At 37.7% G+C, this 27,863-nt stretch overlaps 1 protein-coding gene across 2 annotated transcripts; it reads right to left on the bottom strand.

Moving 5' to 3' along the window:
• Positions 1–4,585: 4,585 nt before the first annotated feature.
• LOC107810941 (protease Do-like 7) lies at positions 4,586–27,512 on the bottom strand. 2 transcript variants are annotated; one of them, XM_075249834.1, is made up of 24 exons: positions 26,998–27,512; positions 26,838–26,908; positions 22,634–22,768; positions 21,284–21,342; positions 20,697–20,733; positions 19,505–19,630; positions 18,453–18,542; positions 17,389–17,454; positions 17,252–17,308; positions 17,104–17,169; positions 16,560–16,667; positions 14,295–14,375; positions 12,357–12,406; positions 11,966–12,131; positions 10,473–10,988; positions 9,362–9,544; positions 9,180–9,285; positions 8,206–8,376; positions 8,026–8,105; positions 7,694–7,921; positions 6,346–6,561; positions 6,033–6,190; positions 5,351–5,462; positions 4,586–5,196 (listed from the first exon to the last, which is right to left on the bottom strand). In XM_075249834.1, exons 1-24 carry the CDS (start codon positions 27,284–27,286, stop codon positions 5,020–5,022), a joined length of 3,348 nt encoding a protein of 1,115 aa, XP_075105935.1. In that variant the 5' UTR covers positions 27,287–27,512; the 3' UTR covers positions 4,586–5,019. The 2 variants fall into 2 exon arrangements, with proteins under 2 accessions (XP_075105935.1, XP_075105936.1); XM_075249835.1 differs by lacking the exon at positions 14,295–14,375 and having other exon boundaries at positions 26,998–27,511.
• Between the last annotated feature and the right edge of the window lie 351 nt (positions 27,513–27,863).

Genomic DNA, 27,863 nt, shown 5'->3' with positions numbered 1-27,863 from the left:
ATTTAAAAAAATTATATTTTATAGATATCTTTTAACGTTTATAGCAAAATATTTAATTTTGGTTACCTCCTAGCCCTAAGCCACTAAATACGCTAATCAGTTACACTATTTTTTTTCTCTCTCTACTTTGATACATCTCATTCTCTTCCCCCATCCCACTAAAATTTCAAATCTCTTCCTCCGATCAACTTTCACCAATGGCCGCAACAAAGAGTCCCCTCAATCCAGAGCTGATTCGTGGAGTGGGAAAACTTTCCCATTCCAAGTTGTACCACAAAAAGGTTCTATGGGTAATCAAGAAGAAAAATGGTCGCCGACACTAAACTTATTTGTGTGCAAAGCCCCCATCCTGTTATAACAGATGCACTGATTCTTGAAGATTACTTTGTTCAAGATTCTCACCAACAATCTTTATGCTAATAAAATTGATTTTCTCCTCTCTCCCTTTCTCTGTCCCTTATTTCCTTGATTTGTAGATATATTAATTATCAGTCAAAACTAATTCTTGTGCAAAGCCCCCATCCCATTATAATAGATGCACTGATTCTTGAAGATTGCTATGTTCAAGATTCTCACCAACAACAGTAGTCGCCGACATTAAATTGATTCTTGAACAGCAGCCGCCGACATATAATCCGATTAGTTTGTTCTTGAATAAAGACGATGGAGTTTAGGGCTGAGCAACTTGATTTTCTATTAATATATTTCAATGTTTTTTCATGTATTTCATTGTATTCATTGTCTTTTTTTTCATTGTAATTCGATGTGTCTCGTTGTATTCCATGTATTTCATTGTATTCACTATTTTTTTCTCATTGTATTTCAATGTATACCGCTATATTCTATGTATTTCATTGTATTCACTGTCTCGTTATATGCCATGAATGTATTCATAAGTTTTTTTTAATTAATATAATTTATGTATTCAGATGTATTATATAATTTCTCTGAAGATTGCTATGTTTTTGGGGTGTTTTTCGGTTGAGAATCTTTTTTATAACTAAAAATACAAAATTTGTGTGTTATAATTGAGTTTGTTGAGTTATATTAGGAGTCTATTATGTTAATTGATTCACTTTCCGTTTTAAAAACAGTGTAATCCCCTGTTTCATGCCGTGAATACAGTCGAATACAATAATCTATCCAGTTGTAATCTCATGTTTCACTCCATGAATACAATCGAATACACTCGAATACAACAACTGATTAACTGGACTTCCCTGATTCACGCCTATTTTTGCAACTGTATTCATGAATACAATAGCTTAAATATATTAAATACATCTTATAACCACATAAAAGGTATCTATAATCCGTAATATAGTAAATGGTATCTATAGATGGCTAATTACTACTAAAAGATAGTGCTTTATGAAAATTTCCCTATTTTTTATAGCATATTCTGACTCATTAAGCAACCTAAATACAACACATGAAACTCACTCAAAACAAAGGGATTCCAACCCAACTTATCTAGAAATTTACTTAGCTACTATAATTTTACCTTCTTTTTTTTTTGTTTTTGTATTTTCAATTTTCTGTTTTTTTTTTATTTTCCTGCACCACCCACCCTACCACCTACCCCTGTGCTAACCCCCTCAAGATTTTTATTTTATTTTTTTTATTTGTGTTTTTAATTTTCCGTTTTTTTTATTTTTCTGCACCACCTATCCCCGCGCAAACCCCCTTAAAAAATTTATATTTTAATTTTCTGTTTTTTGTTTTTTCGTTTACTACACCACCCACCCACCCCCACCCGCAAAATATTTTTCAACTTACATATTTTAAGGTAAAAGGCTTTTTTATGCAAGATGAGCATAGTTCTAAAACATGAGTCAAGTTTGATGGGTTGGTCTATGACCCATTGTTTAGCCCATCTTAGCCCAAGTACACTTTGGACTGGGTTGGGCAATGAACCATTTATTGACACAACTCATCTTGACCCGCCCAAATTCAGCCCAACCCGTCCATTTGTCACCCCTAATTACAAGTTACAAAGCACTTTACACAAAAATTTTTCCAACATTGCCAACTTTACTTTCACATTATATACCGAACTAGTCCTACTTATTAATCGGTCACTGCAGTTCAATAAAATAGTTATATACACGAAATGCATGGTGTAATTTAATTTATGGAGTGGTACGTTCAAATGAAGCAACTTTTGCGTTGATATAGGCTGAAATAGACAATACATGAATTTTAATTTGATAAAGAGCAAACTATCTTTTGAGCAGGAAACTATATTTTAAACCCAAAAGTAAATCCAGAAGCTGTAGATCAATCTTTACAAGCTAATAGTACTTCTTCATTTACTAATTACTACACAAAGAAGTAGCTTTTTTTCTTGATAATACGAACTTATTACTCAATTCAAATTAAGCATCCCACTCTCAAATGATTACATATATAAGCCAGGATTAATCAACTCAAACAGTTTAGAATTACAGGTGAGGATAAGGAAGTGATTTTCTACTTTTGTACATGGAAATTGACATATCACCTAAAGGTAGATTCGATTCTCGTGAATTTTTTACGTGCATGCGTATATAACTATAATATATACCAACTTGATGAACTTGAGAAATTCAAGGATATATGAAGATTATAATAAAACTAAAGAGATGGACCCCATACGGCCATACATGTGGCAATCTGATTATAAAGGGAGTCTTGCGGTTTCAAGTGACAACTAATTGAGTCAATAATTCCTTCTTTGTTTCGTTATAACAAACAAAGAAAGTCTCATTAACACTTTAAGAAAGTCCCTTCTCAAAAAGAAGTCTATAAAGATTCAATCATTGTTTGCCTTGGGTTCCAAAGGCAGACTAATACACAAATTCGAAGCACTTTTCAGCCACATGCAGCCAAGCTCGCATTGATGCCCATGAACTTTATCTGTTATCTCTTCGCCTTTTTTTTCCTTTGAATATTCATCTTGATATAAATTTATGAAATAGAATGTACACGTATTTTATATTTTACGGTGTTAAGAATATTAATTTCAAATCTAGAGCTACATATCATTTTTCATGGTTTTGTATTATTTAAACGAAAACGAATTGTTTTTATGACTTTGGAATATAATCGAAAGCTAGCGATATAGGGGAAAAGAGTTTTCATCAAGATCAACATGATAATTCTTGCTTTGGGGTCTAAATAGTAGAATGAATAAATTAAATACGGTTGAGGGGATAGCTAGAACGACATTTACGTTTGCATCAATTCATACGTTGTCACATTGGCGAGTGCAACCTAGAAGTACTAGTACTATGATAGAACAGGAATAAAACTGCTATAAAAAGGACTCAAGGATGCATTAACAGTGTTTTTGACGCTATCAATGTAGTTAGCATGTAATAGCGAAGTTAGTTATCATATTTACAAGGTTATCAGTTAATTTATTATACAATTTACATAAAATGACCCTATAAGTCACATGATACAGTAAATTTTCACATTGATAATGCATGTAATTTTAACTCAGAAAGGGAAAAAGGGAAGCCGCTGATTGCATTTTTACGTAGATGCTTCAAAAGTAAGAGATTCAATCAAATATTTACTCAAAGTTGCTTTCAAAATTTCCAATAATAACTCACTTATTCCAACCAACTATATCGCTGACAAAAAAGGTACCCTCCTTATATTCCATTACAAAGGCCACCATCTCGAATGGATCCCTTCTCCTTTTTGTATATATATCTACCCAATTGTCATCCATTACTCCATTTCTGAAAACACCATGGTCTCAAAATTCTGCCTTTTTCCTCCACTAATGATCCTAACATTAACTTTCAGTTATTCTTTTGGAAAGGCTCAGTCTGAAGTAAAAAGTTCTAATGAAGGCATTCTCTATGCTTCACCACCACCACCAAATGAATGTCCCTATTCTTGCCTTCCTCCACCCACCCCTACCGACTGCCCACCTCCACCACCTTCACCGCAGCTACCAACTCTCCCTGCTGCATCACCGCCGCCACCTTCAGGGCCAGTTTACTACCCTCCACCATCGGGGTATTATTTGCCGCCGGGTGGATACTTTTTCCCTCCACCAGTGTATGAGTATGGCCCTCCACCTCCTAATCCAATTTTGCCTTACTTGCCATTCTACTACAAGAATCCACCACCACCATTCGATTACTCATCGGCTGCCAGTCATTATGGGACAATCAAAAGGATGAACAGCAAGTTATTGATACTAGTTACACTTTTCCTTGGTTAGTTTCAGTAATGCACCAAATGAAGGTACGATTTTGTTTCAGCACACTAATTTTCTTTTAGCATTTGGCTTTCGTTAGAAGGAAGTTCATCTGTAGTGCAATGTAGTACAAATGACTTTTTTCCAGACACTATCTTTTACCTGTATCTTCTCCGAGGGCAACAGTACAAGTGATAAGTACTCAAATTCTCAATTTCAATAATTGTCTATTATTGAGAGTAGTAAATTGAAAGAAAGAACATCACATTCCTTCCAACTGTTTTCTTCTCATACAATTTTTTTCACCTCTAAACAAGTTCAAGGGTTTTCTACAACGAGTTAGTACGTTAGTCATAACCGGCCAAAATTCTGGAAATGTCAGAAAGAAGGAATACAACTCTAAAATATTATAGCAATGGCATAAATGGGATCTAACACTGTCAGCTAAATTGACACAATGATTTCAAAAGGAAAAAAATGGATTTAGCCTAGAGGGCAAAAAGGGGTATAACCAAGAATCTGGTGGCAAAAAGTCCCCTCCTAGTTTATGGTTTACATACTCTGATTCACAAAGACATGTATAGCGCTAGCACTTATAACTTGTCTAAAATTCTACCACTTATTAATTTCATCTGATAAATGGTCATTTACAACAAATAGTATATAAAGCCAGATACCTGCTTTATATGATTTTGCATATATTGATGTATGGCGACTTTCAACTCCAATAAGTTAGAGTAACTACCAACGCAGCCGGTGAACTTTCTACACGTTCCCCAATTTTGCACTCCCCACAGGAAAACCTAATCAGCCAAGTAAGTTCACAAAACACCAGAGTCCAAAGCTTTGATTGTTTTGCGTCGCCACATAGCAGTTCCTGGATCAAACCTCAGCTCCCATGTTGGCCAGTAATGTAAATCCTGCTTCAATGTAAGTACTCGAGGCTTCCCATTCAGGTGGACTGTTCGTACCCGGACAAACTCTCCGTGCTCTATTGTCTGTGAAAAGTTAAATAGCTAAGCATAAGAACCCGGATAGTAACAAGATCTCAACCAAAAACTATAAGATCAGTTAGGATTATTTTATGCTGATATTCATAGCTTTCCATACACATACAATGTTTACAAATCATCTCAGAATAACAAGTCATACCTTCGCCACGTCAACAAAGGCATCCAAAGTGGGAGTTGGTTTTCCATTGACTTCAACTATCCATTGAAGTGCATAAAGACCATATCGATGTACTGGACTTCCATGACACCACCTGAGAGTTACTTTAGGCATTAATAATAGTGGACAAATAGCTAATAGCTAACTCAACAAAAGATGCCCAACTGCCCTCTCTTTCTTTTACATTAGAAGCATTACCAAATGCATGCATCATGAAATTCAGAAAGGCTCAACGAGCTTTGTCTGAAACAAAAAATCCTTGCTACATGCTGATCAGTGATTTCTCTTTGCCCAACAAAGAGTTTTTCAGCACATCTAATAATTTTACTAACTAGTAACAATTATTCTCTCTATCTTGTCCTTTCTCTTTTTAATAATAACAAGGAATAATTATAATAAACTCTATTTTTCAGTTGATAAGTTATGAGGAAATTGGTTAACACAAGAATATTTCTGGTTTCTTTCAAATAAAGTCTACCCATAGGTGTAGGAAACTTGAAAAAGATATATTTTAGCCTTAATTTCGACTTTGCTCTTCATTTTAACACAAATGCGTAAAAGAAAATTATTTCCTTTTTCAATTATTTTGCTGCAATTTTCTCAAGAAACATGCTTCCAACTTTCTTAACATCTAAACGAGCCTTCCAGCCTAGCAACTACTCACCTTGCTACATATACTCCGTGTCCTTCCTCGGGAAGAAATCCAAGTGCACGTACAGCTGGATGAGGATCTTGGACAATAGAACCACACCAATTTATAGCACGAGTTGTTCCATTTCCATCCCTCACATCTGTTCCCACAAGTAGTTCAATTTCATGGCCCTGAGAATTCATCAAATAACTTAAAAGAATCTAAGAGAATGAAGAACTGAGTCAAGCAGGACAGCAAGGAAGTTTAACAGTAGTGAAGTCCTTTTGGCCAAATACATGAAAAAGTTTGGGGAAGAAAATGAAAAAGAAATGCACCAGAGGCTCACCTGACGAAAAATTGTCAAGTTAAGCCTTCCTTCGCTGTCATCAGACCTGTCTAATGATTGACATGCATCTTCGATGTCACGAAAGCATGTAACTGGCTCTTTATTAATTGCTAAGACCATGTCCCCTTGTTCCAATAAATTTTCAGCTTTTGATCCAGCAAAGCAACCTTTAACTCGCAAAACTTGGCGTCTCATAGGGTCCTTCTTTACGAGGGCCTAGAAGATATGCCAAATGTTAAGAAAATGCTTACATAATAATACGCATATGGTGCACCCATTTCAAACATCTACTGATGATTATCCAAGTATGTTTTATGCTCACTAATCATAAAACATAGTCTTGATTATAAGATATATAACATCCAAAAAAAGAAGGTTAAATGGGGCTGAAGCAGACAACAAGAGGCATACACAGGAACATAAACCATACATATTTTTTAATAACAAAAACTAGGGCAAACAATTCAAGCAATCAGAGATGCTCATGATCATGTGCAGATCCACGGATCTCCCATCCAACCAAATTCCAAACATAGAAGGAACACTAGATTGTGATAGATACAATATGGAACTAACTGGGTTCAACGTCACTTTTTTACCTGTAAACTTTAGAAGACTAAAGTCAGGGTAGGAAGTGCACAGTTAAACATAATAGTACCTTATTTGCGTGACACAGCCATTTTAACATATCAATGTATTTTAAAATTAATTGTTATCACAATAAGTAAATTTAAGAAAAGCTACACGATAAAATTAGTAAATTGTATCTTCAAAAACATAAGATTCAGATCTTACCATTTGAGTGCACATGTTTTTTCACATTTAACGAGCATAAAAAGGGTAGCCCGGTGAACAAGGCATCCCGCGTTCACGCAGGGTCGGGGGAAAGGCCGCACCCAAGGGGTGTGATGTAGAAAACCTACCCTAGTGCAAGCATTAGTAGTTGCTTCCCTGGGTCGAACCCGTGACCTACACGGAGACAACTTTACCGTTGTCCAAGGCTCCCCTTCCACATTTAACTAGCATATACAAACATTACCATTCCAGAACTGTTCAGGATCACAAACATGGGGCACGCCTATATATACACACACAAATCTAGAATACGAAGACACCTGGTCACCATCAAATAATCCTCGCCTAGTTCTCTACGAGGGTAGCCTAAGTTGTTAGAAAAAGCTTTAAAGGATATACATTTCAAAGAAATACATCTAGTTTCTACAGGTGCATTGGCTAAGTAAATCTTTTTAAATCAGATAACATTAAAAAGAAAAATATCACACTCGAAGTAAGATATGGCTAAAAGGAAAAGCAAACCAAACAGATATCTTCAGAAGTAGCGGCTTACCTGGATCCAAGTATCATTGAGTCCGAAACTCCGAGCTTTGGAAAGCAAAGTTGGGTAAAGTTCAACTTCTAATATTCTTAATCGTGGCATAGGCCTTTGCAAACAATTTATAAGACGAGGAGGTCCGTCGGCACTGGAAATAATCTTGCCAAGGACTTGGCTTAAGGTATAAATTGGAATACCCCGGACAAATTGGTGATCTTCTGATGAACTACAACCATATTTGAGCTGAGAAAATGGAAGAAGTAAACCCAGTTATTTTATCAAAAAAGAAGCTATAAAACTAGTTTCATCCAATTAACAAGAGAGAAGTGCCAGATGGGAGTACAAACCTGTGTTGAAAAGCTTCCCCATAAAGCTTGAACCCTACCGCGCTCATCAGTCAGCACACCAGAAAACGTACCTCCAAAATCTGAAAACGAGAATCATGATAGCATCAAAGAAATGCCTAAAACAAAATGCCAAGCTACTATAGGATTATAGAATCAGGAAGACAAGTGGGACAGTTTTACCCGTGTCAAGCTCAATCACTTCCATGTTTGTGGCTCTGTATCGTGAACAATCAGCAGATCCAATATTCACAGCAGCAGAAGGGTTGGTCACAATTGATTTCCTGGAAGTTGCCTGCAGACTTCTGCTCAATCCCACAAGATATACTGAATCTCCACGACGAAGAGCGGGATCTGTTGGCAACAAAATAGTTTTAAAAACAATAGCAGATAATACTACGGATAAGATAGCATCTTTCCTATGCTTTCTAGGAGTCTGTAGACATAAGTCTAGTAATCATACTTTTTTATTTTGTAAAATGTTGACCTGAGATGAATTTAAATGGGGAACATGGTCAGTGAGGATTCATATATCCGACCCCAACTTGTTTGGAACTGAGGCATAGTAGTTGTATAAGACAACATTTTCTGGAAGACATATAAGCACATCAAGTTAAATAGGACCTGCATGGGTTCCACTTCAATAATCATTCAAAGGTATCCCACTCATCATAAGATCGTCATTACATTCAAAGAAGGGTCTTCTTTTTAATATACATCATTGGCACGGTACATTAAGCTTGTATAACAGATCCATTTTGGCAAGAGTATATCAATAAGGAGCGGGAGACAACTGTTATCAAAACTCAACTAGGTTACAAGACCACTAAACATACAATAATATTAAACGATGATATAGTAAAAAGAGAAGAGATAACAGATGGTGCTAAAGCGGGATTATGTTCTAAAAAAACTAAAGCACATTATGATCAGAGCTGGATGTCTAAAACACCATCCAACAAGTAGGAGCTTTTCTAATTTCGACTGCAGTCACATTCTTGACCCAGAAGTGTATCAACAATGCACGAAAAGCAACTAGAATAGAGACAAATCACTTCGTCAATCCATCAGCATCAACAATAAAAAGAAAGGCATCTTTTTGGTGAAGTCTAAGAAAGGCAATGCATAAAGAATCAAGAGAGGAAGTTTGCACTCACCAGGAAGAAGTTCAGCAGCACGAACAGCCGAAGCAGCAGCAGCTCCAAGAGCAGAAGGATCATATGCGACTAGAGCAAAATTATGGACAGGATGGAGGAAAACTACCTGAAAATATTACCGAGCTGCTCAACACAAATTAGCTGATATAGCAAGTAAGAGTGTTAACAACAATAGGTTTTACCTCTCCAGGAATCTCGATAGGAAAAGCAGCAAAAGATAGCATTATATCAGAAACTGATACTGCAACAGTGTTTTTGTCAACTGCAACCAAGCCCATGTTTTGGGAATGATATATGATTACACCAGTTCCAAAAAAATGCTGTGAGTGAACTCCATCAAGCATACATAATGATGGTACGTGGACCTGCAATTTTCAAATCATTTTTATAAGTTAAAGATAATTTATTAATAGATACCAATACCAAGCCAGTACTGGGGCATAATACAAGGATATTGCAGGGTATGAATCATTTAAAATGTAAGGACTCCGAACTCTAGCAATACATCAATTCCAGTAGAAAAATATAGCATTACACCACATTTTCAAACATTGGATATATCTTTTTTTTCACAATTCAAACATTTTCTTCCTTTCCCTCAAAACATCTTTTGTTCCTCTCGAGCCCAGTATTCCAGATTATGAACTTTTTTATTTTTATGAGGTAAATAATCATGAGAGAAACTTATAACCAAGAAGATGGATATAGGAATAACCAGAGCACCATACATGTCTAGATATACCTCCCAATTACAGCTGCCAAAAAACAAAGAGGAGATGTGCTCTATACACACATACACCTGCACTGATTCTTCCACTTAGATGATAAAATTAACCTTCCAGGAATCACAAAGAAAGGAGAAGGGGTTGCGGTTAGCAAACAAGTTATACAATATACATGCATTACAATATAGAGATTGTCATATGATATAGTGAATGAGTGAATCACGTAATTGCTATCAGATGTTTGATTCAACGTTATTAGAATCTGATGAGTAATTTATTTTTTGGATATACACGTATAAATCTAAGATGTGTAATGTTATTGCACGTCGAATCAGAATAAATTAATACACCTTTACAGTATTACTAATGTTGAGATCATTAATACAGAAGCACAACGAAATGGCAACAGAACAGCTGATAATCAGAGCATAATTTAATACAGGGATTACTTCTCGATACTGGTAACAAAAATAACCCCAAAGACCAATGCTCAGTAAGTGAAACTGCTTTGGAAACAAAACCCAACTCCAGTAACGCGAGAAACAGACGTAGGAGTAACAAAAGCTACCTCAAACATCACAAGAGTAGGCTCTATCGCACGCTCAGCAACGGAGGCATTAGCTGCCGCAGGTGCAGCACCTTGATCTCTTAGAGCTGCATCCTCTAGGGAGCCGGAGTCGTCGAACCTTTCCTCTCTATGTCCATTTAAAGAGCGGTCAGTTATTAAACTGCCTTCTGCAGAAAAGTTTTCTTCCACCCTGCGTTTCTTAGTTCCAGCATCAGAATCATCCTGACTGTTTGGTCCCTCTGTAACATCGTCACAACTAGTTTCCATATTGGTTACACCGTCCATTGATTCTTGGCTGACTTGTTGAGGCTTATTATCCTTTGGACTACCCTCATTAGCACAAGAAGAAACAGTATGATTTGATAAATCTTGTTTGCCTGGATGGATGCCAGAGAATAGAAGTGGGGACTCAGGTGGCAAAGCAAGTTTCACCGTCCATAAGCCAGAGCTGTCATCACGTTTATATAACTGAGGAGGTGCATACCATTCATGGCGGTCAATTGTGACCAGGACTGACTGCAGCAAAAGAAGTTCCTATGAGAGGGCCTTGGTACAAGGAGATAATAAAAGCGCCAGAGGAATTTTTCTACATCTACTAACAGGCTGAGTTAAATTAGCAGACAATTGATTTCCAGAAGCACAAGGGAGAATCTGTGAAAACATGGTCTTTCACATTCTTTATAGAAACAGAAACCAGGCTAATTTTTTTCATACCGGGGAACTTTTTGAAATATATTTCTGACAGCAGCTCACCTTCATAACTCAGTAAATCATTGGTTCACGAGGCTTCATGTTCAAATGGTTAACTACACTAGAAGACTAAACAACAAGACAAAAAAAAAACAAGACTAACGGCGTCTACATGCAGGTAAAATTTGCGATCATCTATATCACCCCCCTCCAAAAACGCCAAAACTGTCAAAGAGGACAAAATACAATTCTTCTGATGTTTTCTGGGGTTCAAAGACCATTTAGACAACCATAAAACTGATGCACATATTCACATTTTCCCGCCATGATCCCAAAATGTAGGGTGACAACACAACTCCACATGCTATTAATTTTTCTTTTTATTTCATCGACCCTCTCAAATACCAACTCCAGGTAGGGATAAGGCTGCGGACACATTACCCTCCCCAGACCCCACTTGTGGGAATTATGTTGTTGTTGTTGTCGACGCTCTCAAATAAGATTGATACTCTACTTTCACCCTGACATATCAGTAGTAATAGCAGACTGCAGACCCACTAGGATCCATATCTTTTGCCCGTGGTTTGTGCAAAAAAAATAAAACCAACAGAGACTGGCACTTGTGACTTCGCAACCCAAAATTAGTAGATGAACAAATTATCATGTTTTGCCAAGAAACAGAAGGAAAGGGCAGTTGAAAGCAGGAACTAGATGTAGCTGTTAAAGAGGCAATGATTGTTGTCTGAAAGATAGCAGAGCACAAGTGGTGAAAATCAACATCAGCAAAGAGGCACCACTAATACCTTTTTCCGGTGACGATCACTGTAGCTTATATACTCCAACGGTACTCGTGCACCCCTAGACAACTTAGATAAAACAGAAATTAAATCTTCAAGAGTTGATATATCTTCTCCTGCAAATTTCTTGATGATGGCATGGCGAGGAACTCCTGCTCTAAATAGCATATATCTACAATAGCAAAGTAGTGCATAACTGTCAAAAATTCTTTTTCCAGTCAAAAACTTTTAAAGACTGCATCAACAGAATTTTAAACTTAAAACTACAAACCTCCTTATAGAAAAACACACTTAAACCAGAAACCTCAGAATATTATCTGTTAGGTAAAGCTAAACAACTTAAGCCAAAGATTGCGGCATAGCGATCATCTAAACATGGAAATGAAAATGTACAAACCCTGTTTCTGCCACGTAGACAAGACCACAGTGAAAGCGGAAATTTCTAGCCTGCATTAAGAAAGAGAGAATAAAAGCAGAAATGAGAGCTCCAATCACACGTTACAGAGAAGGGAAGAGAAATCAATATGAGCATAACAGGTCACTTAATGTGCAAAAGAAAGAGACTCCATCTAAAAGTTCAAAGAAAACATATGTCTGCCCCTCAAATACAAACAACACGATTAGAACTGACAAAAAGGGATAAGGCATTAATTTTCTTCAAGAAGCGGGGAACATATCCAGAGCTCCAACCCTCATAAAGTATCTGCAATAATATGGAAAGACAGGAAAATATCCGTGATAAACCGTTCCTTGCTCGCCAGATATGAACCACCTTCTGACACCAAACAGACGGAAATGCAAGCAGAGCAACAAGACAATGTTCCAAGTTCAACATGGAAAAAAAGTAACTAAGAGGGTTCCCAATCAAGTTACTTTGGGATAAATGGAGAAGTTTGAGAACTGTTAGAACCAAATAATTAACCACAAGAACCTAACGGACGACAAATCCTGAACCATCCAAAGTCAAATGGTATTCTAGACACGTATTACTATTTAGCTATCAGATGTCTGGCGACAAACCCCACATAATGAACTCTGTTCTGCATCTTCATGTAGTTGATTGGGAGCTTTATTGAGTTTAATAGTCTAAGGAAGCTGCGCTCGAAATGGACATGAGTCATGTGCAAGGACAATGCAGAAGAATAATAAAAGAACTGCAAATTGATAAAATAGAGAAAGAAAAGGTATACGTGCTTTCAATTTTCATGAACCAAAATTCAGACGATGACAGCATTTCAGATGCCATCTGAAGAAAATTTGTTTTCATGGTAGTTGTAAACAAGATTAAATCCAATGTACTGAATTATCAGATTGTGATTCTCATAAGTCAGAGTGCTGTACTTGAAACTTCCATAAATCCTTCACATTAACAATATGGAAAAAAAAACACTTGAAAACTCGCAATCGCCTAAGCCCCAAGGCACCAAATGTACATACCAAGAAATTTACTACTTTGTTTTTGATATGCCTCCATCTGAACCCTCCTAAGCTTGTTATGCTTCAGATAGCAGCAAAACAAAAGACATCCAGAAAGGCATGGGCGAAACAGATAAAACCCACTATCCAATTCTACAATTGGAGTCTTACTGTCTTTCAGAATAAAATGAGTATGAACAATTGGCAAGATCAGCAATATCTTGCATAAACCAGAAACAGATTGCTAAATTTCTTCTAAAACTGTAAAACAAGTATGTTAGGCAAGCCAAACAGACAGCAAGTCATAAAACAGAGCATCCTAGCACCAATTCTTCCCTTGCGACTAGTTAAATATTCATTTCACATAAGAATGGGCAAAGTTGTGCGGACTCTTCGATTTTGGTGCCGTCCTCGTCCGAATGCGAGATGAGGACGGGAGCGGGAGCGAGATACGTCCCGGAGTCGGTCAACTGACTTCGGACACTTTGACCGGAGTCCATCGACAAATTTGGGAGAAAAATTGAGATTTTGATTTCTCAAAATCTAAAATAAAACAGATTTAGGAGAATGAAAGAATAATGTCCATCTAGGAGAATGAAAGATTGAATTCTACAATATTCATGTAAGTTTTCACAGAATCTCTCTCAAAATTTACAATATTTTTATAGCTCTATTTTTTATTAGCCGAATCCCCGCACCCGTATCCATATCCGGATCCGCACCCCCTGAATCTTAAAATTTAGATTTTGCCGAATCCGATACTCGGATTCATCCCTGTATCGGATATCCGCACCCGAGTCCGAGCAACTTAGGAAATGGGTATAATATGGAGAACTCATTTTAACAGGATTCATAGATAACCAACGTTGCTAGAGACGCATCAAAGATAGTGAGGCACTTGCAGCAAAATCTCACAAACCTGTTGATATGAAAGGGGGTGTATAACTGCACCACTGACTTCCAAGAAGCGGTCAGGAGTAATTGAATGCAAATCCTGAACCTGAAGGGAAAAAAAGCCGGGGAGTCAAATGTGGGCTTTATCCCTTTCTTCTAATAAGATTTGTTACTCATGAAAAAAAAAAAGCCTTAGAGCTTTCAGAAGACCATGTTTTGCAACTGATTGTCATGCTTAAGGTCAACCACCATAGATAAAAGCTAAAAGTCCACTTTGCAACTGAGTTTTACAACAAAGCTAAATTGCCATAGTAAGAAGCTGCTGTTAGTAGAGGTTAAGCAGGATCATATTATCCCCCTTCCGTATCTTCTCGACTATTTAAAATTACTAAATCTCTCCCATTGTGTTCAAATAAAGTCTTCTCAGGTTTGTTTTAAGCATATTTTGAGGGTAGCCTTTCCCCAGAGTGCACACACAGATCCCCTGCTTTTGATATTACAGTTTACTCTCCAAACCAGTAAAATTGGTTATTTGAGGAAGTCAAAATTCACCTTATTGACGAGACTGTAGGCGTTAATATTCAGTAGCATTGTTCTTTTTCATTCAGACAAAGGAAGAAAATGCTGCAACAAACTAAGCTAACCACAAAGACAACTTCTCCTTACGAGTGAATAGCTATAGAAAAAGCAAAGGGAGGGAAGCATATTCACACATAAAAATATAATGTCATCTCTATCATTCCTTCTGATTCCTTCGACCAGAGCAAAGCCTGACGGAAAACTACCATTGTAGCTTCTTTTCCTCTTTTTGAGTTGAACTACCACTGAATCCCATGAAATATTTCCCCAACTTTCTGCTAAAAAGAAACTCTTAACAAATACTCAACCCAAATATTAAGAAACTTAGAACGGACTAGTGTTCACACAACAACCAACTGCTAACATAGTACTTCCAGGTATCCAACAGTAATGTGCATCATGTACATGGAAATAGACATGCAAAAGTGAAAAGACCCAGTTAGAATATGACAAATAATAAAAGAAAAATGAAAAACAAAATCACAAACAATAACCCACTCGTTTGTGTTGCAGACCTACAATAAATAAACAAATCTGTCCCCTCTAACAGCTTAAACTTTTAGACGAAGTGGTCACACAACTCAACATGGTAGCAAAGCAATCTAGCAGAGGTCTTGAATCAAGTCTAACTGTCGCCCATAATCAAAATAAATTGCCCCGAGGAAGATAGTCAAGCCCGCACATGAGTGGGCGTGTTGCAAAACTACAGGAAACAAATAAATGTGTCCCCTCTCTAATAGCTTAAACTTTTGGACGAGGTGGTCACACAATTCAACAAACTGAAACTGCAACAAAATTTAACTTCTAATATTCAACTGAGCAATACCATACAAATTTTGCTTTACTCCCCAAACTTTAATACAAAACTACTACGCCTCAGTCCCAAACAAGTTTGGGCCAACTATATGAATCCCCACTGACCATATTACTCCATATAAACTCATCGCAAGCTAATATTATCCAAACTTTAATATATCCAAAATTCATTCTAGTCACAGTTTTTAGTATCTTACGGCATACATCACATGATACCATGCAATAAGGTGCCCCATAGTAAGTGTCTCATGAATAAGCGATTGTGTGCGAATAACATCTGTACTTACAATCCCAAAGCATATACTATGATGCTGGTACTTATCATGTCGATGCTTGTCCTCCGTGATACTCATGTGATTCTTAATTTTCTTTAGTCACATCATATTGGATAGGGTCATGGCGGTAATAATATCAATATAGATATTGGAGATGATAAATTTTCCTCAAAGGTCTACAAGTTTATTTTCAATATGCCTTCTGTTATTGCTGTTCTGGGCTATTCGTAATTCATTGTCTACATTATCTTGAAAAATGGGATTCTAGCATATTTTTTGTAAGATATGCATGGGAATGCTCAGTCATTAGTAGAAACCTTTTGTGTGTATTTATGATTATCTCTTGTGTGTTATCAAGGATTAGTAATGTGATCGGGCAGTTCAATAAGCAATACCTATATTCAACGAAATATTCAGAGATATCCATTCAAATCACAAAATTATTGACTGAGATCTCCCCTACACTTAGCATGATAAAGTATATTGGAACCTGGATGAATTAACAAATTAAGTTAACTGAGATGAACCAAAATCCTAATCTTTTTATAACAGTGTTGTAACAGAACATAAATGCAAAAAAAATAATGCAAAGGAATTTCAACATCAAAGACAACACTCACCACCAATTCCACTGTCAAAGGGGTTCCACCCCTTTCAATTTGAAGCTCAACTTTATGTTCGACACTGTCATCAAGTAAAGTCTCCATCTTCAGGAACTGGGTGATCACCTGAATGAAGCTTACAGGAGGCAAATTAGTGCTATGAAACATCAAATGAATGATGTGCCAACTATCTAAGGTAACAATTGCAAACAATGTAAATTTTCTGGATTCGTGTTGGTCTGAGAGGAAAGAAATTGGAGAACTAGAACTATCTTTTGCCCATGTAGAACACCATAAAGGGGAAGGACTGACAAGTGCATGACTTTGTCAAATTAGGTCTCTCATTTGACCCGGTTCAATTGTTGGTTTGTGACAATTGAAGAAGCTCTGCATAATCTAGATGCAGTGATAGAGGGGAAAAAAAGCGGACAACGAGCCCCAGATATGAGCCAAATAGATGTTCTTACATAAAAAAAATTAAGAAGTTATACCGAGAAACAGAGCACAGTGAGGGCAGAGAAAATCAATATAAGATGTCCTAAAACGTCAAAGCCAGACTAACCTCCCCATTCATACGAATAAGTACATCACCAGGCTCTAAATGATTATGAGCTGGGCCACCAGGCACCTGTAACAATCCAAGAGAGAGGATAAGCGTTGATACACAGAACACAACTGTGGCAAGATCACTTGAAAAGAAGTGCACTTACCACCGAATCGACGACAAGCATTCCAGTTTCACTAGGTGGAGTGGAATTGCGCACCAACTATATAAGTCCAATTTCAAAAGTTAATTGTATGGATATATTTTTAATAGAGCATGCAACAAAAAAAAATTGGTGCTTACCTGTTCCGTAGTACTTTGGAGGCCAAGCCGGCGAGTTTCATCATATCCTTTGTGGATAAAAGTTACCTATATCATAAATATATTTTAGAATTAAACGTGTCTGCATATGAGTTTCAAGTTTACGTTATGATATCACGAGAGACTCCGATGAGTAGCACGTTAAGCTGTCAGAATGAAGTAAGACATGCTAAAGGGTCAGTATCTTTGTTTGTGAAGGTCACCAGCTTGAAAGTCTGAATTCTGACAATTTTTTCATTACTTGACCATCACAAAAAGGAAAAGAGGAATAAATTTCCCCTTAATAGGTAGCTGAGCCTTGGAGGACAAGCATGTTTGAAGTAAAACATATTGAAGACAGAATTCCCCTCCAAAAACTTACAATTAGAATATAGTACTAATATTTATCGTGGAAGAAAAGGTCAAACAAAAAGATATATTATCTGATAGACCAAAAGTTAACACATATATCAGATACCTATGAAGATCATATCGAGGATTATCTCACATGAATGATCAAATTATTAAAATACATATAAAAAAAATGTCTGACCATGCCTGTGGCCACAAAAGATACAGAACATGACATCAAAATAAATATTCTAACACCCGTTGTTTCTAAAATCAATTCTGTCATATGAAGAGGGCAGATGCAAGAGTAGATACATTTGGTAGAAAAACACTCCTTATATTTTTAGTACATCAGACAATGTACTCTGGTCACACCTTATTAAAAGAATCAGTTACATCATGTTATCAAAAAGAAAAACCAACCAGGAGACTATAAGTTAAAATACTTCTGGAAGGCAGTACGACAATTATCATTTCCAGTTTAAGGAAGCGTGAATATCAGAAGAGAGATTATTTCTGCACCAAGTTACTTTCTTGACAAAGACTAAAGCTAGATGTAAATGAATGGATTAAAATAGTGTTTTACAACTAACAAATCGAGAAAGCCAGCAACAAAAGGAGCAATATCACTTCAGAAGAAATAAGGTATAAAAATAAATCCTAAAGGAGAGAGCGGAGGTTGGGGAATGAGTTCCAGAAGAAAAGAACTAACAAACCTGAAGCGTACCACGAGGAATAGTGACAGCCTCCCATTTATTTGTAGAAAGATCTCTTCCTTCCTGTAAGAATTTTAGTGCCCTGACAATCTAGATAGAAAAAAAAAATATACAAAATGATTGTCTGTTAATTAATCGAGTAATTAATTAACATAATAACGGAGGAAGTTCAGACTTTCTCCACCAATATGGGGGAAGAAAGGTTTCAGGGAAACAGAAAATATGAAATGCCACCAAATAAGGCACCAACATGAGTCTCATACAGACAATAAAAATTGAGATGGTAACAAACAATTAAATGTAAACGCTTATGAAATAAAATAGAAATAAACATGCAGAATATGGAAAGCTCATAACTCTCTGTACTCCCATTTTCGTAAGAAAATAATTCTAAAAGGAAAAAGGATAGTTATTTGATAGTAGATGGAGTATGGAATAGGCCATAAAATAATGAAGAAGAAAAAAATTGAGTGGAAGTCATATGAAGAAACTTTAGATATCAAATCCCCTCCCATATATGAACCCATTCAAGGATGATGCATGAGCAATAACAGGCTAAGACCAAATATGAAAAAGAAATCACTTTATCTGTTGTTTCAGGAAATAAAGAAATTGGATCCTATATCCCATAGATTACAGGAGTGTAATTCAAATGATGGAGAATACCTACTCGCCGTCATGCATAACAGGGGCTAGTGCACAGTGACAACAGAAAACCCAGAATAAAGAAAAAAAAGGATGATCAAATGAAGGATATGGTTTCCCGATATAATAAAAAAATTGAAGAATTAGCAGAATATAAATCAAAACGCAAATAGCCAATTTCGAAGAAGTATAAAATGTGTACTGTTTGCCCATTCAAGGAATCAAGAAGGACTTGCAATGCTATAGTATTGTTGGAAAGCACTTGTCTCTGACAATACTTTTCGCTAGTTAAATTTAAAAAAATTCTAGTTTATCTTAGAGTCAAGTGAAAACGCACTTTCCACAGTTCAGAAATAGAGCATTAGAAAGGTCTTTAACAAAGAGAAGATCAAAGAACGTGTACAAACTCGTTCTAAAGGCAAGAAAAATGCAGAAGCACTTGATGACTTGCTCCCAGCATTCAATGCGACAGCTCTCCCTTGCCAATTTATTACAGGGGAGCCACTTGAACCACCTTTAGTCCCAGAGGCAGCCTGTAGGCAAAGAACAAAAATGTAAATCAACTACTAGAGTTCCCGAAAAGTTGGCGTGGACATATAAAGACCTAAAATAAGAAACTAGAAGTTTCCTGGAATGCATTAAGCAACCCCACCTATGAGCCGAATTCTTTTTTCTCGGATCAAGCACATGAAAATTTTGTTTAAGGATAACATTTGAATTAACATTTGGTATCTATGATATACAATGCCCAACCTAATCGTCAGCAATCTCCTTTCTTAAGTTGCTACTCAGAAATACTAAATGTAGGCATAAGAAGGATCATTAAACTGTACAGAAACCGTCTGGTCTAACAGCTAAACTCTTATCTGGACCAACCACCCAAAATCTCTAGACTGCAGTAAGGCAATGAAATGTCTCTTAGATGCAACAACCAAAAACCCAGTGTAATCCCACAAGTGGGGTCTGCGGAAATGTCTCTTAGATGCGTAAACGTTAAACAAGTTCACAACCATCTCATCCCTGGACTCAGAACCACACTGACATCTTTCTTGATATAGTAATAATTTATTGATGTGGGAAGTCTTCCCCTGTATAATTGGTGTATAAAAAGTAGAAAACTTGGACAAAAGTAATGTCTTTAAGGAAGGACCTCAAAGCATCTGCCCTAACAGGCACTTCATGGGTTCACCAAAATTAACTAAGAACAACATATTAGCTCTCAGTTATACCAGATCATTTCTACTCCCTTAAAAGCTCTTATGCCTCTTGCCCCAGGATACCCATAAAAGAGCCAGAGGAGCCACATCCTATTTTGCCATGCCTTTTTCTCTTGGCTCTCGTCCTATTAGGGAACTAGTCCATGAATAAACTTTGTATAAGATTTCAACCAGTGTCTTAGATTTTTGTCCACACAGGCTCCTTAAAGTTCTAAGCCACATTTGCTTCTCTCTCACGCATAGATTAATGGTCCTTGACAAGTTACATGTTTAACATATATATGATAATAGCGCACTCTGAACAAATAAATAGAGCAAATTTTCAAGGGCTAAAAAGCCGAAATTTTCTACTGCTAGATCGAATAACACAAGATCTGCTTACTTGCATGTAGAATGTGTTGAAGTCATTGTATCCATCCCTGCACCAAAAATTGGAGTTATCAAAAGGAATATGGTGTACTATGAAACATTTGCAGTACCAAAATCAAAGTGGATTCCATCACAAACACTACGAAGATTGGCTCATCGCATAAAAGATATCCCATAGCATTACAAACCCGGCTTTATACTCTAATGATAGTTCATAGTTTAGTTATTTAATCTAAGAGGGATCATTTTAATATTCAAAAGCTTTAATTGGCTCATTGTGTTTGGACAGAACGGAACTCCTCGACATGCAATAAAACAAACAACAATATTCACTAGATTGATTTTGAGGCAGGGCAGTCAACATGTGACATAATTGCACAACCCAAAATCAATCAGAGGAAAAGGAACAGCTTAAAACAACAGACGCCTACAATTTGTGCTTAGTACTTAAAACACAAGAACTTACTGCTAATAATAAGGTCCACCAAAGAAATTTTGAAGGATATCGTAAACACTAATGAGATTCTTATGGCTCATAACATTTAGTGAAATACATTAGATCTCCAGGTTAATGGACATTTTAGGTAAACTAGCACATACTTTTTATAATGCGGAGCATCTCTGTCAAGACGAGCAAGCGTTCCTGCTAAAATAGACACCTGCAGAATCCAGAATAAAGCAAAATGGAATAGGATGTGAAATATTTTATAGATTATATAGCCCCTCAAAAACAATCAAAAGGATGCAAGGAAAACAACGAGAGCCTAAGAAAGGTCATGTAACACAACAAAGCTGAGAACCATTGTAGCAAGCTAAACCATAAATTAGCTGCATCAATATGTCAGTAAAGGAACAAGAGCCTAAAAAAGAAAGGTCATGTAACACACCAAATCTGAGAGCCGTGCAAGAAAAACAATAAACTATAGCAGTAACACAATGTTGGTAACAGGAAAAGATGATGGACAACTTAGTAATAGACTAATAGTGGCACCAAATTCCTAAAAAACCTCAAGAATCCAAAATTTCAAACTGCTCGTGCAGAAAGACAAGCAAAACCTCCTAACACCCATCAAAATGACTAGAAAAGACCTGCGTACAACTATAGATCAAGTAATCTAAAATCACCGCTATTAGGTCAAGTAAATTTAAGTGAACTCTTGAATGGTCTTAGCGTTGCAACATACCCCTTAATCCAAAAATCCGTGGCCTCAAACGATTAAAAGTGGCCTCAAAGGCACTCCAAAATAACATAAATGCATCAGCATAAACAACATAATCATTGTATTTAAAAGGCAACCTTGACTGCTCACGCCAGCTCACATGCAGGATCAGAGAGTACAAATTTGGTTAATAAAGGTAAAGACTCGTGACAGTTAGCTTGTCTTCAGTGCTTTGGATGAAAAAAGACATTGTTTCATGCTGCCAAGCTACAGCAACATATAGGTCAAAATTGAACAACCTATGCATTCTAATGCTTGACCTTGAAGACCAAGCATATACCATATATGCATTCAACATCACATGATTATTTTACAAACAAAACAACACATCAGGAGTTTTTTGAGAAGGAATAACACATGAAGAGTTATGTACCCCCTCTACAAGTTTTGAATGATATCAGGCCTCCAAAGTTTTTTTTTTTTGAGCCATCATCCCTCCATTATGTGAATTTTTCTACAGGTATGACACAGCCATCTAAATTACAACGAGTCGAAACACTCATTCCTGAAAGTTTTAACCCATTTACTGATTCTTATAACGAGTAGGCAAGGTTTCACTTCATTCCCTTCTGATCAATTACAGGATACATTAATCGTAATATGACAGAATACGACAAGTTTAATAGAACAAAAACATAACGAATTCCTTTCAAGTAAAGAAGTACACAGCTTGGATGCATCAATTTACAAAATAAAGTAAGGCACTGGGATAAAATCTTGATCCACATACCTTCTCTCCACTGTCATTACCAACAACCCTGATTTCTAGCCCTACACAAGCATCCTCCGGAGCAAGAGGAATCTCTTCATAGCTCAAAAATTGTATTGCATCAGGATCATAACGGAAGAATCCGAAGTCATGAACCTAGAAGATGGATAAACAAGGTTTATTCATGATAAAATAAGTATGGAATATGATTGTAAAGTATTCTTCAGCAATTTTCATTATAAACCTATATATAGCATCAAATTGAAGTCAACATAGGCCCACTCAGTTCCATTTTATATAACACTCTTTTCTATTTGGTTTGTTACACATTTCTGCGTTTGAAAACTCTTTTGACTTTAAATTTTCTATTTTGCCTTAATGAAATATTTTTATAGCCATGGCACTTTGGCATGTATATCTTTCTTTTGCTCTTAAACTCCGTCCCCAATCAGACATCAACATCTAAAATAAAACCTAGGGAGTATCATTTATTGTTTTTGTTTGTGATGGAGGCCCTTAGTAGACTAATGGATTGGGCCTTTGTCACATGGATACGGGTGTGAGTACGCGATATGGGCATGAAATAAGTGTCTGACCCGTCATCGCTTTCATTTAAGATTCGAGGACAGAATAAGAGTAAGGGTGGGAGTGCCTGGTTACAGCTAAAAATATTACAAATTTAATATACAATACAATAACAACAACAACCACCAGTAAAATCTCATAAGTGGGATCTGGGGAGGGTAGAGTATACACAGACCTTACCCCTACTCAAAGGGGTAGAGAGGCTGTTTCCGATAGACCCTCGGCTCAAGCAGACGAAAAAGACAATATATTGGTACCAACAGCAGAAAGCATAGAAATACTAACAAAATCAAAAGTACCAGAAAATAGATGAAAAACAATAACAGTAACAAGTAAGAAAGTCTCAGTACTATGAAAAATGAAAGAGAAGTGTGTACACAACAATAACCACTAGCACTCTAGGACACAACCCTGTCAGACTAGCCTCTCACCCGGTACGGAGTAGCAAAGAGCTCCGCTACCCCCTATCCTACAACCTTAATGCTAGACCTCAACACTTTCCTATCAAGGGCCATCTGAAGTCTCATCATGTCCTGCATGATCACCTCTCCCCAATACTTCTTGGGTCGCCCTCTACCTCATCTTATACTTATCAAAGTCAACCGCTCACATCTCCTTACTGGGGCGTTTGGACTTCTCCTCCGCACGTGCCCGAACCATCTGAGCCTAACTTCCCGCATCTTGTCATCCATCGGGGTCATGCCTACTTTCTCCCGAATATCTTTATTCCTAATCTTATTCATCCTGGTGTGCCCCCACACCCACCTCATCATCCTCATTTTTGTTACTTTCATCTTCTGGATATGCAAGTTCTTAACCGGCCAACACTCTGCCCCATACAACATGGCTGGTCTAACCACCGCTTTATAGAACTTACTTTTAAGCCTCAGTGGCACCTTCTTGTCACATAGGACTCCAGATGCTAACATCCACTTCATCCACCCCACCCCTATACGGTGCGCGACATCTTCGTAGATCCCCCATCCCCTGAATAACTGACTCAAGGTACTTAAAACTGCTTCTCTTGGGGATGACCTGTGATTCAAGCGTCACGTCCACGCCCACTTCCCTCGACTCGGCGCTGAACTTGCATTCTAGGTATTCTGTCTTAGTTCTGCTAAACTTGAAACCCTTAGACTCAAGAGCAAGTCTCCAAACCTCCAACCTCTCGCTAACACCGCCTCGCATCTCATCTATCAGAACTATGTCGTCAGCGAATAACATACACCATGGCACCTCCCTTTGAATATGGTGCGTCAATGCGTCCATAACCAGGGCAAATAAAAATGGGCTAAGCGCAGATCCTTGGTGCAACCCCATAACAACCGAAAAATGCTTCGAGTCGCCTCCCACCGTCCTAACCCGGGTCTTAGCTCCCTCATACATGTCTTTAATCGCCCTAATGTAAGCAACCGGCACGCTTTTCGCCTCCGAGCATCTCTAAAGAACCTCCCTAGGTACCTTGCCATACGCTTTCTCTAGGTCAATGACACCATGTGCAGATCCTTCTTCATATCCCTGTAATGTTCCACTAACCTCCTAATAAGGTGGATAGCCTCCATAGTTGAACGACCCGGCATGAACCCGAACTGGTTATCAGATATAGACACAGTTCTCCTCACCCTCTTTTCCACCACCCTCTCCCAAAATTTCATGGTATGACTTAGTAACTTGATGCCCCTATAGTTGTTACAATTCTGGATATCGCCTTAATTCTTGTACAACGGTACCATCGTGCTCCACCTCCACTCATCCGGCATCCTTTTCGTCCTGAAAATAATATTGAACAGCCTAATCAGTCACTCCAAACCTGCTCAACCCACACTCCTCCAAAATTCAACCGGAATTTCGTCTGGTCGTTCTACCCTTACTCATCTTACACATAGCCCCCACGACCTCCTCAACCTTAATGCGTCTACAGTACCCAAAGTCTCGATGACTCTCGGAATGCCCCAAATCACCTAGCACTATATCCGTGTCTCCATCTTCGTTCAGAAGTCTATAAAAGTAAGTCTGTCATCTCCTCTTAATTTGTGCCTCTCCCATCAATACTTTGCCGTCCTCATCTCTGATGCACCTCACTTGATCCAGATCCCGAGCCTTTCTCTCTCTTGCCTTGGCCAATCGGAAGAGCTTTTTATCCCCGCCTTTGTCCCCCAGTTCCTCGTACATACGAGCAAACGCAATAGTCTTAACCTCTGTGACCGCCAACTTCGCCTCCCTCCTACCTCTCTATGTTCGTTCTCCTCTCCTCCTCGTTTGTGCTCCCTACTAACCTCAGGTACGCCACCTTCTTCTCTTCCACTTTGCCTCGGACCAATTCATTCCACCACCAGTCATCGGCGTGCCTGTCAGTGTATCCCTTCGAGACCACTAACACCTCATTCGTCGTCGTCGCCCACATAGCATCCACGTCCTCACTACTCCTCCAGGCTCCTAATGTCCATAACCTCCTCTCCAATTCCTAAGCTTTATCCTTAGACAAGGCTCCCCACCTGATACTCGGTCGTCGTTGTCGTGCCGACCTCTTCTTTCTCTTTATCATGATACCGACGTCCATCACCAAGAGCATATGCTATGTCACGAGGGTCTCCCCGGAATAACCTTGCAGTCCTTACACAACCTCTATCACATCTCCTGAGGAGTATGTAGTCAATCCGGGTCCTCGCCACCGTACTTTGGAAAGTAACTAAGTGCTCCTCCCTCTTTGGAAAACTAGAGTTCGCAATCACCAGCTCAAATGCCTCCGCAAAATCCAACAACGAAGCAGTGTTATCAAAGGCGCGCTTAAGCCCTAAAGCAAGGCTCAAAACACGTAGAGCGTTTCGCCTCGCTTAACGGGCGCTTCAATGTTGTCATCAAGGCGCTAAAGCATGCTTTTCTTTGCCAATAAGTGTAATCCTGAAGAGGCGACACTAAGCAATTGATATTTCACTTTATCGTAAATTCTCTTCAATTTTTTTGTCTATATATTTGGTATTCATGCTTATAGATATTAGTCTTGGACTACACATACATATTTGTGGTTTTACTCTATTTGCGCGTTTCTTCCTTAAAGCCCACCCTTTATTTGCGCTTAAACCCCCAACAAACCTTAGAGCTTTTTTGCGCTTTTCGCCTTTGATAACACTGCAACGAAGTACCTCCTCCACTCCTAACCCCAAAGCCAAAACCAAAACCACCATAGCCAAAATTTAATATACAATACTATATAAATATATGCTTAGCAAAAAATATAAATATATGACAATTAATCGCTCAGAATTGTTGAAGAACCTCATTTTCAGTTAACAACATGACTTAGCTTCATTGTTATTTGATTAAGTTAAATGATTGACAATTGTTCCATAATTGTGAATCGATGTCTTTTTATTATTAATTAATAAATCTATATGCTAAAGATAGAATGTAAGTATCATTCCTTTTGGGACAGATTAAAATGAAAAGTGCATCACATAAATTGGGATGGAGTAAAATAAAAAACTTCACAGCAAAGTGTGTGCAAGTTGTATACAATTATTTTGTTAATGGAATTTGGAAACGTCCCAAAAATGAAAAGAGTGCATTACAGATAGGGACAAAGAACATAAAACCGAAGTGCCACAGAGATACCAAAGATGGAGCTTGGAAATGAACTCACAGGGTCTCTATATATCGGATAGATTGGTATCTCTTCACGGTTCACAAACATAGCTTCCGCCACCACAGGTCCTACAAAGCAAATAACAGTCAACACTTCCATCACACAAAAAATTGAACTTGAAAAGATTAACATTTTAGGTAAAGAAATGGTTATTAACCAGGTTTTACGACATGTCGATTTGTGAGTATAATTCCACGATGCTTATCAACAACAAAGCCCGTAGCATAACTGGCACCAGCGGACTCAGTGTCAAATGCTCGGCAAGCAGTGGTCCGGAGAACGACGACGGCAGGAACCACCTTGTTAAGCGCCTTGCGCCAATCTTCAGCAGTAGCGAGGTTCTCTTTGAAGGGAGGATCTATATCCATACACAAATCCTCCTTCATTATACTCGATTCCGGTCCCATTGCTCCTTCGGATCCCAAACGCTCCAGCGAATCCCCCATTCTCAAAACCCTAATTCCCTCTCCAAGTATCAAAACGCAAAGTCGATATCCAAACCTGTAGCAAAGTATTTAATACTTGCGTTGCAAAGAAATGTCGCGGCGATAGAATATCCCGGCGAGGGTAACGGATATTCTTTGTATTGAGGAACGGGGAGAGACGAGTATTAGAAGATCGACGGCGAGTGCGTAGTTGAGTTGGCGCTGACAGCTGCCTTCATTCAAGTCATTTATCGCTTTCATTTCTTCAATGGCTTTTGTACAGACGATCCAATTACGAAAATGCCCCTGTACTTTGTTTATCACGTGGGCTTATCGCGTGAGTGTCTGTACTTGCATGGTATATCCTGAGAAGATAAAGGATCCCTCTGTGAATCTCCTTCTATTTTTTATTAATAGAATAATCAACCTAAATGACTGCTCACAACCGGAACCCGAAATTGGATTTTTTTCGGAACTCAAAATACTTTTTTAGACGTAAACCGCATTTTATTTGTAAGTTGATAAGATAACTATATAAAGTGCGGTTCATTATCGCGCTTTATATAAAACGCAATAATAAACCGCATTTTACATATAT

Source organism: Nicotiana tabacum, chromosome 3 (assembly GCF_000715075.1).
Source record: "Nicotiana tabacum cultivar K326 chromosome 3, ASM71507v2, whole genome shotgun sequence".
Classification (NCBI taxonomy): Eukaryota; Viridiplantae; Streptophyta; class Magnoliopsida; order Solanales; family Solanaceae; genus Nicotiana; species Nicotiana tabacum.
This window is presented reverse-complemented; position numbering and strand designations above follow the sequence as displayed.

Excerpts from the sequence above, each read along its gene's own strand:
- LOC107810941 (XM_075249834.1), bottom strand. The coding sequence starts at position 27,286 with ATGGGGGATTCGCTGGAGCGTTTGGGATCCGAAGGAGCAATGGGACCG. Across the intron at positions 5,463-6,032 it reads CACGGAGTATATGTAGCAAG|GTGGTGTCATGGAAGTCCAG; the intron begins GTGAGTAGTTGC and ends AGTAACTCTCAG. Across the intron at positions 5,197-5,350 it reads CCTTTGTTGACGTGGCGAAG|ACAATAGAGCACGGAGAGTT; the intron begins GTATGACTTGTT and ends AACTTTTCACAG.